At 46.6% G+C, this 15,999-nt stretch overlaps 1 protein-coding gene across 18 annotated transcripts in view; it reads right to left on the minus strand.

The window, feature by feature from the left end:
- Positions 1-14,160: 14,160 nt before the first annotated feature.
- Kiaa1217 (KIAA1217 ortholog) overlaps positions 14,161-15,999 on the minus strand; it is an 806,709-nt gene continuing 804,870 nt past the window's right edge. For all 18 annotated transcript variants that reach the window (XM_040755409.1, XM_040755410.1, XM_021234466.2 and 15 more), the window contains one exon: positions 14,161-15,958. In XM_040755409.1, coding sequence (XP_040611343.1) covers positions 15,470-15,958 — 489 coding nt within the window. In that variant the 3' untranslated portion in view covers positions 14,161-15,469. The remainder of the gene's footprint in view (positions 15,959-15,999) is intronic.

Genomic DNA, 15,999 nt, shown 5'->3' on the forward strand with positions numbered 1-15,999 from the left:
GGAGGCTCACAACCATCTGTAACTCCAGTTCCAGGGGAGCCTAGTTATTCTTCTGTCAATTCGATACAAGTTAGAACCATCTGTGAAGAGGAAAAGCCTCCATCATATTGGCCTGCAAGCAAGTCTATGGGGGCATTTTCTGGATTAGTTGTTGATATTGGAGGATCCAGCCCACTGTGGACAGATCTGTCCATGGACAGGTGGTCTTGGGATGTATAAGAAAGGTAGCTGAGCAAGCCATGGAAAACAAGCCAGTGAGCAGCATTCCTCCATGGCCCCTGCTTCAGTTCCTGCCTTAAGTTGCTGCCCTGACTTTCCTTCATGATGACAACTACAAGCTGTATACATAAACCCTTTTCTCTGCCACTTGTTTTTGGTCATGGTGTTTATCACAGCATGGGAAAGCAAACCAAGACACAAACAAAACAAAATTGACCGAGATCAACCTCTCTATACTCATGAGCATGGCTAAAGTTTAAATGATGGGCTTTGCCAAGTATTGGTGAGGCTGTGGAGGGGCAGGGGCACACGATGCACACTTTTGAAAAGCTATCTGGAACCTCCCGTCGCATTCCTGAATGCTGCAGGCAGGGCACACCTCAGTGTTTGCCCAGGAGGAATGAAAGGCTAAGTCTATGAAAAGACTTCGATATAAATGTCCACAGTAACCTTGCTTGTCAAACCTGACCCAGGAAATCACTCCTTTGTCTACTAAGAGGCAATAGATACTTGATTACAGCATATCCCTGCAATGAGAAACTGTTTGGCCATATGAAGAACTGAACTACTGATACACACAATAACATGCGTGGAGCCAAGAATAGAGTGAAAAAAGCCAGAATAAACATCACAAACTAGAACTCCATTTACAAGAAAAATTGAAAACACTCAAAACCTAGTTCTAGTGACTGAAAGAAGCCCAGAGCGTGGAGAATGAAAGGGTGGGGAGAGATGAGAAGGGAAGACATTAAAACGGAATGTTACAGGGGAGTAATTTAGGGTGGCCCCACTGTCCCCACATAACAGCATTCACTGCCTCATCCAATCCTCTCTCATGGAGAAATTTGTTTGTGAGCAAACACCACCTCAGTGTTAGGGGTGGGGATGTCTCATCTCCACTAGATTAGGTAAGATTTCAGTTTCTATATGCTAGCCCACACTATCCCTTGCTGTATTCTTTTTTTCACCTTTATATTTTGGTGAGCTGGAGGTCAGTCCCAGGGACTGCAGTGTGCTGTACACATGCTCCAGTCCCAGGGACCACAGTGTGTTATACACATGCTCCAGTCCCAGGGGCCACAGTGTGCTGTACACATGCTCAGGGCCCGAGGTGTGCTATACACATGCTCAGGGACTGCTGTACAGATGCTCAGGGACTGCAGTGTGCTATACACATGCTCAGGGCCCGAGGTGTGCTATACACATGCTCAGGGACTGCAGTGTGCTGTACACATGCTCAGGGACTGCAGTGTGCTGTACACATGCTCAGGGACTGCAGTGTGCTGTACACATGCTCAGGAACTGCTGTACAGATGCTCAGGGACTGCAGTGTGCTGTACAGATGCTCAGGGACTACTGTATGCTGTACAGATGCTCAGGGACTGCAGTGTGCTGTACACATGCTCAGGGACTGCAGTGTGCTGTACACATGCTCAGGGACTGCAGTGTGCTGTACACATGCTCAGGGCCCGCGGTATGCTGTACACATGCTCAGGGACCGCTGTACACATGTTCAGGGACTGCTATACACATGCTCAGGGGCTGCGGTGTGCTGTACACATGCTCAGGGGCCACTGTACACATGCTCAGGGGCTGCGGTGTGCTGTACACATGCTCAGGGGCCGCTGTACACATGCTCAGGGACCACAGTATGCTATACACGTGCTCAGGGACCGCGGTGTGCTGTACACATGCTCCAGTCCCAGGGGCCGCAATATGCTGTACACATGCTCTGCCACTTGGATGCTTCCCTACTTTCACTTGCTAGCTTTGATGAGGCCACGGCTATGCTGGGAAGACCACATGCCAAGGAAGTAAAGGCAGCCATGGTCAACCGCCTGTAGAGAACAGAACCCTGAAACCACCAATTAAACTCGGAAGCAGAACAGAATCCCCAGTTCTAGATTTTGGCACTGATCCAGTCCCAGTTGACACCTCCAATCCCCCAAATCCTGATCCAATGCCCCTGCTAAACCATGTCTAGACTCCAGGTTCTTAGAAACTTTGTGGTTTTAAACCATCAAGTCTGTGGCTGTTTGTTTCACAGTAACAGATAACAAATGCAAGACACAAGAAAAGAGAAGCGGGTAAACTGCATGCCTATGATGAAGGGTGTTCCAGACACCCCTATGATGAAGGGCGTTACAGACACCTGTGTGGCCCACGCTAAATATCGTAAACACACAGTGTTCACATGCAGAGAGCTGGACCCTCCCATACTGGAGTGTAAACTAGTGCTGCCTCTTAGAAAACTCCTCTGCCTTAGACCCCGAAATGTAATGGAAGCATATACCATGGTGTCCAAAGTCAGGAGGCACGTCATCTTGACCAAGTGCAAGTCAAGAAGACCAAGCTTCAGATGCCAGCACCATGTTTGCTCAAACCTGCAGTTACAACTGACAGAAAAGCAAAACACAGTATCCAGTCGCTCACCTAAAAGGAGAAACAGGCACCCTAACATGGGATCACTTTTGGGGAAACGGTGTGAAAGGACCTCGGATTTCTTTTTTTTTTCAGGAGTCACTCCTAACTTTGTGGGCAATTAGCTATAAATGTGTGCTTTGTGTGCTTGTGTACATGTTACCCTTCCTAAAAGCTTGACCCCAAGACTCATTTATGTCAAGTGGAGCCAGTATTTAAATCACTATATTCCTATGGCCATGTGAGAGTTTACCATGGCATATTCCATTGTCTTTGATGACAGTGACTATTAAGATGGATGGCCATAGACTGGGTGGCTTACAAGAGTTTATTTTTCACCATGCTGGATAGAAGAAGCCCAAGATAAAACTTTTGGCAAATTTGAGGGTGAGGGCTTGCTCACTGGATCTACACTGAGGTCGACTCATTGGGAAGAATGAAGTCTATTGTACGTGGCTGATAAATCCACCCAGGAGACCTCTGTTGTCATGACCCAATACCGCTTTCTTCTATACTGTCTCATTGGTGTTAGGTTTCTTTCTTTTTTTTAATTTATTTTTAATTGTGTCTGTGTCTCTGTGCGGATGTGTGTACAAGACTGCCAATGTCACTGGAGACCAGAGGCTTCAGACTGCGCCCCCTCCCAGATCTCGAATTGCAAGTGGTTGGGAACCAACTCACATGGGTTCTGACCAAACTCACGGCCTCTGAGATAGAGTTAGGATTTTTTTTTCTAGTCCAATATATAAAATACTGTGGAGGCTGAAATTTAGCAGTACAGAACCCTATCAAGTGCATGGAAATCTGCTTTCATAGTAAGATAGGCCACTCTAAATCAACAATCCAGAACATATTAAAATGAGCGCTCTACTTGGAAGCTACTGGATGACCAGAGCCAGCAAACTGGAGCAGTCTGTGGGGCAGAAGGGGCAAAGGTCACAGCCTAGCTTCTAGGGATATGAGGAGGACACTGGCTCTTCACAGTCTCCTTGGGGCAAGGAGCACTTGGAAATCAAGGTCAAGGTTTCTCAGCTTGGAGGAGTTTTGTGGACATTGCCTGGACAGGCCTGGGAGAAACGAGTTCACATTCTTCCCAATGATGCTCTAAGCACAAGTGCCCCTGTCCCTGGTGAGAGGGACCTTTCTCAGGCACCTTGTACATCAGGGTGGAGCTGTGTACTTCTGGTGGTCAGGGCAGCTGCACACTATCCATGTGTTACTGGCTGGCTCTTCTTCATTCTTGGCTGAGTTTTTTAAAGTCCACAGTTAATTTTCACTTGGAGCCACTGCTGAAAATCATGCCTTTGTTTGCTCTTCCCATGCGGAGTTGGCTGAGATGCCAGACCTTATATGCCGTGACATCTGAATTTATAGATCTTTATTTCCTGTCACAACCCAAAACGAAACAGGGCAACTTGTATCAAGGTAAACAGGGGCTGTCCTCAGAGTAAATGGCCTTTAGGTATCATCCCACTAGTATCTTCTGTGGACAAATGTCGGACATCCCTCCCCCTCCAAACAGTCAAGCCAAACCAAACCAAACCAAACCAAAAGTGACCAGGGCTCTCAGAGCCAGGTAGATGTGAAAACCCAATACATTTTCAAGTAAATCAGAGCATCTCAATCCTCCTCCATACCCCCACCCCACCCCTTACTGCTATGTTCTGTGTCCCAAGTAGTTCGGGGAATTTAGTAAATCAGAAAGCTCTGCTGATCAGATGACAGCCAAAGGACACGGAGTGTCTCCAGGAATCACTAAATGTCTCTATGGGACTGGGCTGGTGAAGCAGGAGAGAATTTCTCCAATTTTAATAGCATGCCCCCTTTGCTGTAGATGGCTTCTGAGGAGCATAAGGGCCACCCCCAGCAGAGAGCTATGGCACTCAGAAGGTGATGTGGTGCATTCATGTATGGAGACAGCCTGGAGCAGGCAGAGACAGAGCTGGAGGAACAGATAGCGAACAGCAGCCAGACTTAGGTTCCCAGTGGATTCACTTTTCCTGGGAATGGCATGACCTGTTGAATCTATCAGGTAGAGGTGTGACAGGGATACATCTAAACTTGTCCTCAGACCCCGAATGCCAAGTGCACAGATGCTATCAGAGAAGGGACTTAGCACTTGCACGTCTAGGGAAAGCTTAGGCTTCTGAATGAGCTGTCAGCTCAGGTACCTCTCAGGACTGGATGTCATGATGCTATGGTTTGAAAATGAAATGTCCCCCAGAGGTTCATGCTTTGAACACTGGGATCCCAGCTGGTGACACTGTTTTGGGAGGTTCAGGGAGGCTTTAGGAGGCAGATCCAGCTAGAGGAAGGTGTGGATTTGGAAGTTCTCCCCAGTTCCCTGTCTTTTCTTTCTTTCTGCTTCCTGACAGACCTTCTCTATGCGCTCCTGATGCCATGATGCTCTGTGTCATCATGGACCCAGACACTGTAGAGCCAGGGACCATGAGACCTCTGAAACTGTGAGTCAAAATACAGTTTTCCCCCTAGGTTATGTTAGGTATGTATGGCAGTCATGGCAGTGTAATAAATGCAGATGCACAGGCGAAAACACAGTGTCCAGGCTGAGAGAGTCAGCTGGATTCTGCCAAGGCTTAGTTCCAAATGTACATAGATTATATCACAGGATTTCCGTGTGTTTAGCCCTGGCTGTCCTGGAACTCACTAAACCAGGCTGGTCTCGAACTCAGACATCTGCCTTTCTCTGTTTCCCAAGTGCTGGGACTAAAGGTATGAGTCACCACCTTGACTCGTAAAATCATTGCTTGGCTTAGCTCCCCTGAAGTCACGGCCCCTCGATTACTATGGCATATTTGCCTGTGTGTACAGACCCATGTGCAGGTGGGCATGTGTACACATGTGATACTTAGGATCAAACCCAGGACCTTGAAAATGCTAGGCTCTACCACTGAGTTTTATCTCTATCTTCTGTGTCATACTTTGTTATTGTTGTTTTTAAACATAGGACTTTACAGTTTCTAGCCTTTCCCCACAATGGGCAACAAAGCTGGAATTTCCACAGGTATGCATAAAAGAACAGCGAGCTCATGGTAAACAGAACTAAACATAGTGGCTGACGACCTGGGCCACATTTCCTGCACAATTCCTGCCTGTGAAGGAATTGCCTGTCATGGGATTCCTTGCAGGTGACCTCTGACCCTTAGATTTCATAATCGGAGACTACCCTTTGTCCCCCATGCCTAAAGGTCTAAAAGACTTGGAGGGAGCATTAATTTTCTGTTACTTTACCTCACCCCTCCCCTATAGGAATGATAGAAGGCAGTGAGTATTCTACAGAAGATGACCCTGAGTGATGACAAGTTGTCACCTGCCTCACACTTTCATCCAGTGTCCTGGCTGCATAAGCTGGTCAGTTAAGCACTTTTGTAGCTATAGCAAAAGTTGCAAGAAAGGAAGTTGAGACTTTAAAGAGCAAGTTCCAGGCATGAGCACCAGGGGGCAGTACATAAGTCATCTTTGCCTAATAGCGTGGACTCTTGGAGCATTGTGAATTGTAGGAAACATGCAAGTCACCCAACAGCAGTATAGTGCTGAAGGACTTACAGCAGGTCCTGTCTGTTGTATATATACTTCATTCCCATACTTTGAAAAGATTTGCTGACATCTCATACATGCCTCCCTATCTAGTATGGAAGAGGGGTGTTTCTAGCAGGAACCCAAATCCAAACTTCCTGGAAGGGACAGCACATGAGTCAAGGCTAGCGGGATCACTAGGAAGCAGATGAAGGCCTAGATGAGGGAGACATTACAGGCAGAGGAAGCTACTTGTGGCATGGGCTTGTCTTAGGAGAATGGTTGGCACTGTGACTCACGGGCAAGCTGAAGCCAGATTGCACCCTTGGGGCAGGAATACCTAACTTGTTTTAGAAAAGTCTCCTTTGAGGCATTTTAGAAAAAAGGGAAATTAATGCCCCCCCACACCCCAGAGGTGGCAGTGGCAGGACATTCTTTATCCAGTATGGAACTGCAGGCCTGGTGATACCCTTCTACTCTGGTCCTATTCAGCTGTGGAGACAAAAGCAGTCTGATTACAAGTGTTGCAAATAATGTATCTGTTCTGGAACCTCTTTCCTGTCTCCCTTCCCAGGGAGGGAAGGCTCTCTTGTGGTTTGGCTTCCTCAAGCTGACATTGAGCTGACATTGGGTACAAACATGGACTTTTCAGGAAGAGAGCTGGCCTGGAAAGACTACCGTTGTGGAGGGAAGAGATCTGGAGACCTGAGACTAGGATGGGTACCTATATGAAAGGGCTGGAAACCCAGAAATGGAGATTGACCTATCAAAGGTTCACTTTGCTCCTTCACAGCTCTAAGATAGCATCAGCTCTAATCCATCTGTTACATTCAATCTAATGTACACCCTTGGGTCCAGTCTGTTGACAAGACAGCAATGGATGGTGCTTTAAATGCTGGCTCAAAACTAAATGAAAACCAAAACCAAGCAAGTCCAAACAAGAATAATCCACTAAGTAGATGGTACTTCCAAAAAATATAGTGTCCCTGGCAGATAGATGGCATCCCTGCACTTGTCACCACTGAGCCATTAACACCTCCATCCCACAGTGGTGCCTGACTGGTAAGACTGGAAGACTAAGAGCGCCACTCCCCTGTGTCAATACAGAAAGGGTTTCTGTTCTGTTAAAGCTAGAACAATCCCCGGCAATGGCTCTAAATGAAACCAAAGACGGTGACTGAAGAAACAGAGACTGCAGTAACATCACAGGCAGTGGCATCTGCAGAGGCCAGTGAGCATCAGTGAGCAGCCAGAGCATAGGCTGAGTGTGCAGACAGAGAGAATCCCAAGGAGAATGGGGCCTGGCAAAATGGGCTGAAGCCACCAGGTCAAGTTTTGATGGGCCCAGCCTGAAGTATGAGATGTTGAAGGAGCTGATGGAAAGAGCCAACCCTTTTTTGAGCAAGGGAGAGACTGAGGCTTTGGCTTTTGGCCTTGAGTCACCTGCCCTGTTAATCTGACCAGAGGAACTGTGTGTCGCCCTCTTGACAGACACCACACAATTGCAGCTGGGACAGACTTCCTGCTCTCTCCCATATCCTGCACCACATCTGCGGGAGCCCCTCCCCATTGTCCTAGGATGCCTTTTGTTCTACACATTCATACCGTGTTACACAGGACAGGGAGGCACTATGTGGGACACGTCATTACGATGCTGCTGACTACACACTGCAGTCTTTGGTACCAACGCCTTTAAAATGTCTCCCTTAAGTATTAGGAGCATTCTGGAGATGAAGGAGAACCCAGGTCTGTGCCTTCATTAAGCCAGGTCTTACTTCCACCTGCAAAAGCACCTAAATGCTATGAACCCGCATCGCAAAGAAAGCACCAGGTGTAGCAAATCCCAAGGCGCTAAGAGCATAATACAGAGGGTGTTTATAAATTCTGACTTTATAAAGTTGGGTGGGACATAGTGGTACTCCCGTTGCAATCAGAGCACTCTGGAGGCTGGAAGATTCGAGTTTGATGACAGCCTGGGCTGTATATGGAATCTCTGTTTCTAAGTGAATAAGTAGGCAAAATAACAGAGTCTGGAGGTGAGGTACTCCCAGTTACCCCCAAATGATGGCAGAGTCAAGTCCTTCCTGTGGAACTAGGGTGGCAGCAATGACATCTGTATTTGCCTCTGGCTTTTCTAGGAGTAGAGGGTACTTTCCAGCCCTGTTGTTCCTTTAAGAGTGACCTGAAGGGTTGAGAAAATACCTCCTCCCCCTCACTTCTGAGCACTCGAGTCTTACACCTTTGCAACTTTGAGAAGCTGCCCCTCGAACCTCCAATATCTTGCACCAGGATTTCTTGGGTTCTGCCACTTCTGGGGTGGATCTCACTGTTCTCTCTCTTTTTCTGTCCTGGCAGCCTGGCAATGGTGCTGGTGGCAGGGATTGCCCTGGTTCCAACTCACCTCTCCCAGCTCTGCTCTCGCAAGTGCCCACAGCTGGATTTCCATGGCTACCAATTTATCAGACTTTATGACCAGAGCATACAAGACTATAGGCTTAGTGAAGTAGAGGAGCGGAGCAGGACTACTACCCGGGGCAACTTAGAGGATCTGTGGAGAGCGTTTTCTTGTCCTCAGTGAAGGTCAAGGTGGTATTTAGCGAGTTGGGGTGCTAGTAGCTGCTTAAGGATGATCCCTGCCTGGTAGGACCATGCTGCCACCTGCTGGTCACTTAAGAAATGAAAACCGTGTTTGTAACTACCAGATATCAGAGTTCAAATTCATTTCACCTTTAAGCAATCTAGTCTCCAGTGATGGGTGAAAACAGGGAGGATGGCATTTGTTTTGTTTGACCCTTTTAAACAGAGGTCCACGTTTTGCAAAACGTCAGAACACATGGCACTCTCAACGTCTGAGTCCGAGTCCTGGTCTGGATGCATTTTCCTTTGCGGCTGAGTTCTGCCAGTGATGTGTGCAATGACAGACGTGGGGCCAGGGTCTGAATTACACTGGTGAATGAGTAGATACACCCCTGAGGACTTCACCTCATCCAAAACAGTTTAAAAGGGGAAGTTACACGCAACAGAATTAAGATTCCATCTTTCATTTCAAAGACTATCTGGGGGATTTGAGTGTCTCCTCACAAAGTTATAGCTGGCAAATTTCAAAGCCAACACCCCAGAATCCCTTTCAGGAGGCACTTACCTACAACACTTCACCAGATGATCGTCACCAGTCAGAGGATTCCCATGTGCGTCTGAAAGGGCCCGGAGATGTTGGCTACCGCAGGGAGGACCAGTCCTGGTAAGAGGTCCCTGCCCAGCACCTTGGAGCTTCAGATGCCAACATACGGCTTTGTGGAGGGTTGTGTTGTGAGCCTAGATTTGTCCCCAGCTCATTTCTCTCTCAGCAATTAACAGCTGATGACAATGTCAGCCTGATGAGCAGAGACTCTTACCACCTGCCCTTCTTCTGAATTGGGAAGATTCCAGAACTTGAAACCTAACAACCCTACAGTGGCTGATTTCTTTTCAGTGTGTTTCTTTGATCAGGGAGTGGAAAACATCTGTCAACTACACCGCCTTCCAAAGGGGCACCATGAGAGCAGTCCGACCCCATGTAAAACAGCCAAGCTCCTCCCCACCGGGAGGAGCCTGGGCGCACTGAGATGGGTGGGGAATCCATGGGAAAGGCTGGAAAGGCAATGGATCTAAACCCCTATAGTATCATGCCTGGCTCATAATAGACAATCGATGGCCATCATTGACAGTGTGTTCATAGACTCATTGTCTAAGGAATCCCTGGAAAGCTCAGGCAATTAAACATTAAGCTTTTTGTGTGAATTTAAGGTATGCAGCATAGTGTCTCTGTCTTTTTGGACAGAATGTGTGAGTGGAACACTGCTTAACTCTCCTGATTTCCAACTGGGTGGCATGAACTGTTATTGGGCTGCAGGACCAAGGAGTGTGGCCCAACACATAATTGTAAGCTTAGTCGAAATATGAGTTTTATTTATTTTTAATTCAACTGCAAAACTCTTGAGTTTGCACGTTGTGCACGACAATGTCAGATCAGGGCGGGCCTGGCTAGAGGTCTTTTCCTGGCTGGTGCTATTGTCAGGTGTACAGAAACAATTTTCCATGCTATTGGCTGATGGTTTCTCTGTCTTCTATGTCCTCCCAAAGGCAGTTGGGTTGCTCCAGTGTGCTAGCATTTACACAGCACCAAGGAAGCTGGCTAGCACTATAGGGACATCCAGGAAGAGGGTCATTCACCTACAAACCTGGTTCAAAGGCGTATGAAGCCTGATGCAGTGCCCAGTGGCCGGCTCCCTATCCTCCAGGGTCTAGCTTCTGGCACTCTTCTCAGAGATAAGCAACACTGGGAGTGCAGAGTGGACTGAGTTGGGGACTCCTGCCCTGAGAATTTAACTTTGTAGAACTACGTTTTTTTTTTTTTTTTTTTTTGGTTTTACAAGACAGGGTTTCTCTGCATTGTTTTGGAGGCTGTCAGTCCAGCCCGGCCTCGAACTCACAGAGATCTGCCTGCCTCTGCCTCCCGAGTGCTGGGATTAAAGGCATTCGCCACCACCGCCCGGCATAGAACTACATTCTTACAACCAAGATTCCCAGAATATCGGTATTTCTCCATGCCCGTGCAAGGAGTCATGGGCATTGTACCAGTCAAGCAGCTCCTTTGATGCCAAGACAGTATGTTAAAGTTCCGTATTGTCCCCAAGAGGGCCAAATGGCACCAGCTCCCTGAAGACACAGAAAAGAGCGCTACAGTATCTGTTAGGACAACTCTGAGTCCTCTGCCTGACCCATTGGTGACTTGTCCTCCCTGGAATTCACCCCCACCTCCTGATTAGACTAGAAACTTCTTAGAGGCCAAACAGTGCCACAGTTATCATTGAAATGGTGTTAACAATAAGCCTAGTCTTTTCTCAGGGCTCAGGATGTGTTAGGCTCTGCCTTAATTGCTATATCATATTTAGTCCCACAGTCCTAGGAGTTAAATCCCATCATTATACAGTGTTAACAGATGAGAAAACCAAACTGTGCTCAAATTTGTACAACCAGGAAATAGCAGTATGTTCTCAGGTCACAGTGCCACCCAGTCAGCCCCTAGAGCCCCCCAAAACTGGTTCAGCAGAGCTGTGTATTACTCAGCAAATGTGAAAAGGCCGTGTAGCACATCGTAAAGGTTAGGGAACCACCATGGGTGATCCAGTTGCTCCTTCCACCTTTTATGTCTGTTACAGGTACTGAATTCAGGGCATCAAGTTTTCATGGAGCCTTTACCAGATGAACCATCTCACTGGGTCCACGAAGCTTATTTCTAAGAATCTTTGTCAGATGGCAGAGATTTAATAGATTAATGACAACCATAAATGATTCTTAGGCATGTATCCATTTATAATTTGACTCCAGAAGTCAGTTGTTCTTGCTGGCACCCGTCACCCACTTTAGATGTTAAAATAACCGAGGTGTGGTTGTGACCTTTGTTGTGTGAATTCTACTTTGACCTTGAGATCTTTATACTAGAGTACCCTTAAACCAAACAGCCACCGTCTAGGAGGCCCTGTTAGGTTTGGGTGCAAGAACTTATACACAAAATACAGGAAAGAAAGGCAAGTTTTTATTTAAGGGCCTTTGAGTGCTGATGGGGGTAAGGCCAGGGTGATGGTGAGTGGGCACAGCCAGCAGGTTGGTAGCAGGTACAAGAGGCCCTGGGGGTGGGAGGGGACACGTCTTTATTACAGTTCTCACCATTTTCCTTGACCTTCAGAGAGATTGGCTGGTTTAAAGAAGACTCATGTGAAGTAGAAACCATTTGGTCTTGGGTGCTAACCATTAGGCTTTATTGTGATTAGCTGTGTAGGGGTTTGTGGTCAGTGAAATGAGGAACCAACCCAAAGAGGAGATGATCTTAACTCAGCTGAGGGTGATGGGGAAAAACCGGGTCTCGGATCACGTCAGACTGAGAAATGAGTGTTGAGCCAACACATTTCTGCCTGCTGCTGATTTGCTAAATGTGGTTATAGGCGGCCTGTGTGTAAGTGGGCCCTGTTCCTCCCAGGAAGAGAAAAGGACCTCCCATCTCCCATCCCACACACACACTTGATGTTGGAAGAGGCAGACATCAAGCTGGTTTGGGTCAGCCTTGAGAGGTCTCTAGCCCAGGGAATCTGCCTCCTGTCTGACACTGACTGCCTCAAAGGGACCATGAGCTGCCAGACTCTGCCAGAGCTCTGAGAAGACTGATGTCAAATGAAGCCAGATCTGTGGGTGAGACGCCTAAGCAAAAGATCTCAGCATGGCCATAAACAGGACCAAGGACACCAGCATGAATTAGCTAGCTATTAATCACATAAATCAATTATAATTCCAGGAGCTGGAGTTGTCTGTGAACTCTTGTCAAGATTATGGGACTGCTGGACAGGATGGGAATGCCGGGATCGTGCATGCCGGAAATACTCCCCTAAGCGCTACTGAACTTGTGGCTGCCATGACTGTTGTAGGTAGAGGTCTCAGAAGGTATTTCTGATGAAGGCATGATGTTCAGAAGTGTGAAGCTTGGGTTTTGTGAAGTGGGACAGAATCAGCTCTTGACAGCTAACCAGCAAAATGAGCAGGGGTTCCTAAGGTTGTTTGTGGAGTCTGGGGATTTTTGTATTAATAACTCCTTTCCAGTGTGTGTGTGTGTGTGTGTGTGTGTGTGTGTCTGTCTGTCTGTCTGTCTGTCTGTCTGTCTGTCTGTCTTGGTCTATATTTATGTATGTGCTGTCTGTCTGTCTTGGTCTACATTTATGTATGTGCATGCATGAATGCCACAGCCAGAGGTCAATCTTGGGTGCTGTTCTTCACGGTTAACTCACTGGCCTGAAATTCACCTGTTAGGCCAGCCAGTTTCTAAGTACCTGCCTGTCTCACTCACCTGCATTGCTGCAATACTAGGGCATACCACTCAGCTGTTTTCGTGGGTTCTGGGGAGCAAACTCAGAATCCTGGTGCTCACAGACAAGTTCTTTACTGACTGAGCCCTCTCCTCTGTCTTCGGTCCTTTCTTTGTAAATGAACATTTCCTTTAGACCAACAATATTTCTCTCAGATCGGAGAACTCCAGGCTGGGGAGATGGCCCAGCTGCTGAGAGCACTCACTGACTGCTCTTGCAGAGGACCCAGCTTTGATTCCCAGCCCCACATGGAGGCTTGCAACCAGCTGTAACCCCAGTTCCACGGCATCTGACACAACTCTCTGACCAGGAATGAATGTGTATGCAGACACACACCTGAGCAGAATATTCATATACATGAAATAACAATTTCAAAAATTCAAAATTGAGTTGCACAGAGGGAGGAGTGGTGAGCAAAGGGGTCAAGACCAGGCTGGAGAAACCCACAGAAACAGCTGACCTGAACAAGGGAGAGCTTGTGGACCCAGACTGATAGCTGGGAAGCCAGCATAGGACCGATCCAGACCCCCTGAATGTGGGTGTCAGTTAGGAGGCCTGGGCAATATGGCAGTGGATCAGTATTTATCCCTAGGACACAAATGGACTTTGGGAGCCCACTCCACATCGAGGGATGCTCTCTCAGCCTAGACACACAGGGGAGGGCCTAGGCCCTGCTCCAAATGATGTGACAGACTTTGATGATCCCCCATAGAAGGCCTCACCCTTCCTGGAGAGCAAAAAGGGGATGGGATAGGGAGTAGGTAGGGAAGGAGGGGAGGGAGAGGGAACTGGGATTGACATGTAAAACAAGCTTATTTCTAATTTAAATAAAAAAGAATATACCAAAAAAATCAAAATTGGGAGCCAAAGAAAGCAAACAAAACAACAACAAAAAAACCACCCCGAACCCAGTGATAAAGAAATCTTTTTACTTTTACTAGAAATAAAAAAATAAAAAACAAGAAAGCAGCAAAAGCCCCTTTGATGAATGAGTATGCAAACTTATACACAGGTTTATTTTCTGTTAGCCAAACCCCCCAAGAAGCCCTAGTGAAGAGACAGGCAGGAAATGATGTTCAGACAACCACACTGTCAATTAGTTTATTAGGAACTCATCCTTTGCTACTCCGAGCTTTTGGAGAAGCACCGGTGTATAAGTGGACGTGGCTTCATGTTACTCAGAACCGAGACCCTGTGGCAATACATGCTCTCTGACTAGGAAGTAGTTAGTTACAATGACATGGTACAAAAAATAATAAGCATGCAGCCCTTTATTTAGTTTTGCGAAGTCTCCGCTTACAGTCCTGTATGTTACACGGCTGTGTTATACAAATACAGTTATTTACAAAACCACTCTAGCTGTGCAAACTTGTAGCTTCTTAAAAATGTATGGATAATCCCATTTCTGCCCATCCCAAGAGACGCTTAGAGCATGCATAAAAAGTAACTTTGGTGTGGGAAAACTACTCTATGTGCTGTCACATACAGTATTTTGATGTCTGTTTATATTTATATATTTACAAAAGTTCCTCAGTGTACAGAACCATACAGAGGTGTACATTTTAAAATCCACAATGTAATAGTGTGGGTTACCAGGTCTAAGAAAACATAAAAAGGGGTTTAGATACTCCAAAGAAAACTGCTATAGAATACTAATGTGGTTTTTCTTTAAGAAAAAAAAGGAAGAAGAAAATAAAAAGAAAGCAAAGAAAAAGAAAACAAACCTGCTTGGGCTAGCAAATTATCATCCATACTTTTGGTGGCAGAGCAAGAGTTTTGCTGAATTTCTTCCTACGGGCTGTGTAGAAGCTCATTGGCTTAGAGTCTAGCATGCTACTTTCAATGTACAATGCTGTAGTATCAAAATGTTTTGGCAAAAAAGATCTGGAAAGGAACCATGACGTTTTTGACAAAAATAGAAATCTGTAATAAAGCTAAATAACACTAAAATAAAAGAAAATATCATAATATATGCTTTACAATTTATATAGTCACACATGTGTATCTCTCTGTTCACTTCTAGTCTCCGTAATGAAAAATATTTTCATACAAAACATACTAAAATTCTGGAATCATACATGTTTTACATGCATAGTACAGCTCGTCTCACACGTCTCCTCACTCTCACCATATTCTCTCTTCTTTTTTATAACACATGCTTTCTTCATTTAATAGGTATTGAATCTAGACAGTAAACACTATGCAATTACGACAGCAACAGAGTAGAAAAAACAAGCTTGACTGCAATCTATCAACTCGGTATTTAGCACATACTTTGCATGAAGCCTTGATCAGTACAGCACTATGGTACATTCTCTTGTGAAAACAGTTGTTCCAGATGCTGAAAATTAAAAACAAGAGTGTGACTCCACCTTGTGCCTAATAGGATCTGGCCTTTAGGAAGTTTCCTTTGCTGTGGATGGGGTGGCTTTGCTTGAGCTTCCATTCTGTGCTTTGTAGCTGGCGAGGCTAGGAGTGTGGATGGTCCTGATGCCCCTGGCACCTTGGTTCAGGGAGGTAGGGGAGGCAGGGGAGGGAGGGGATGAGGAGGAGGAGGAAGTAGGGGCAGCTCGGCCATTTTGAGCCTGCAGTGCAAACGAAACTTTACCTGCATGAGGCGGGCTCTGAAACTTTAAGGAGCCATTAGAGACAGAGGGGATGAGGGAGGTGGAGTGAGTGGACCGTCCTGCTTGGGGGCTGAGAGGGGTGGAAGCAATCGATGGTTTAGTGGCAGGTGCACTGGGGAGGTTAGAGCTGTCACCACTAGCAGAGGGTAGAGAACTGCTTTTCCCAGAGCTGGGAGAAAGGGCTGGAATCTTAGAAGCAGGTAAGGAGGGGGAAGTTGGCTTACAATCCCCACCAGCTTTCTTAGCACTTCCATTAGCCTGCAAACAAAGATGGCGGGAGACACTCTGTCAGAAAGCTG

Source organism: Mesocricetus auratus, unplaced genomic scaffold (assembly GCF_017639785.1).
Source record: "Mesocricetus auratus isolate SY011 unplaced genomic scaffold, BCM_Maur_2.0 Super-Scaffold_100013, whole genome shotgun sequence".
Taxonomy (NCBI): Eukaryota; Metazoa; Chordata; class Mammalia; order Rodentia; family Cricetidae; genus Mesocricetus; species Mesocricetus auratus.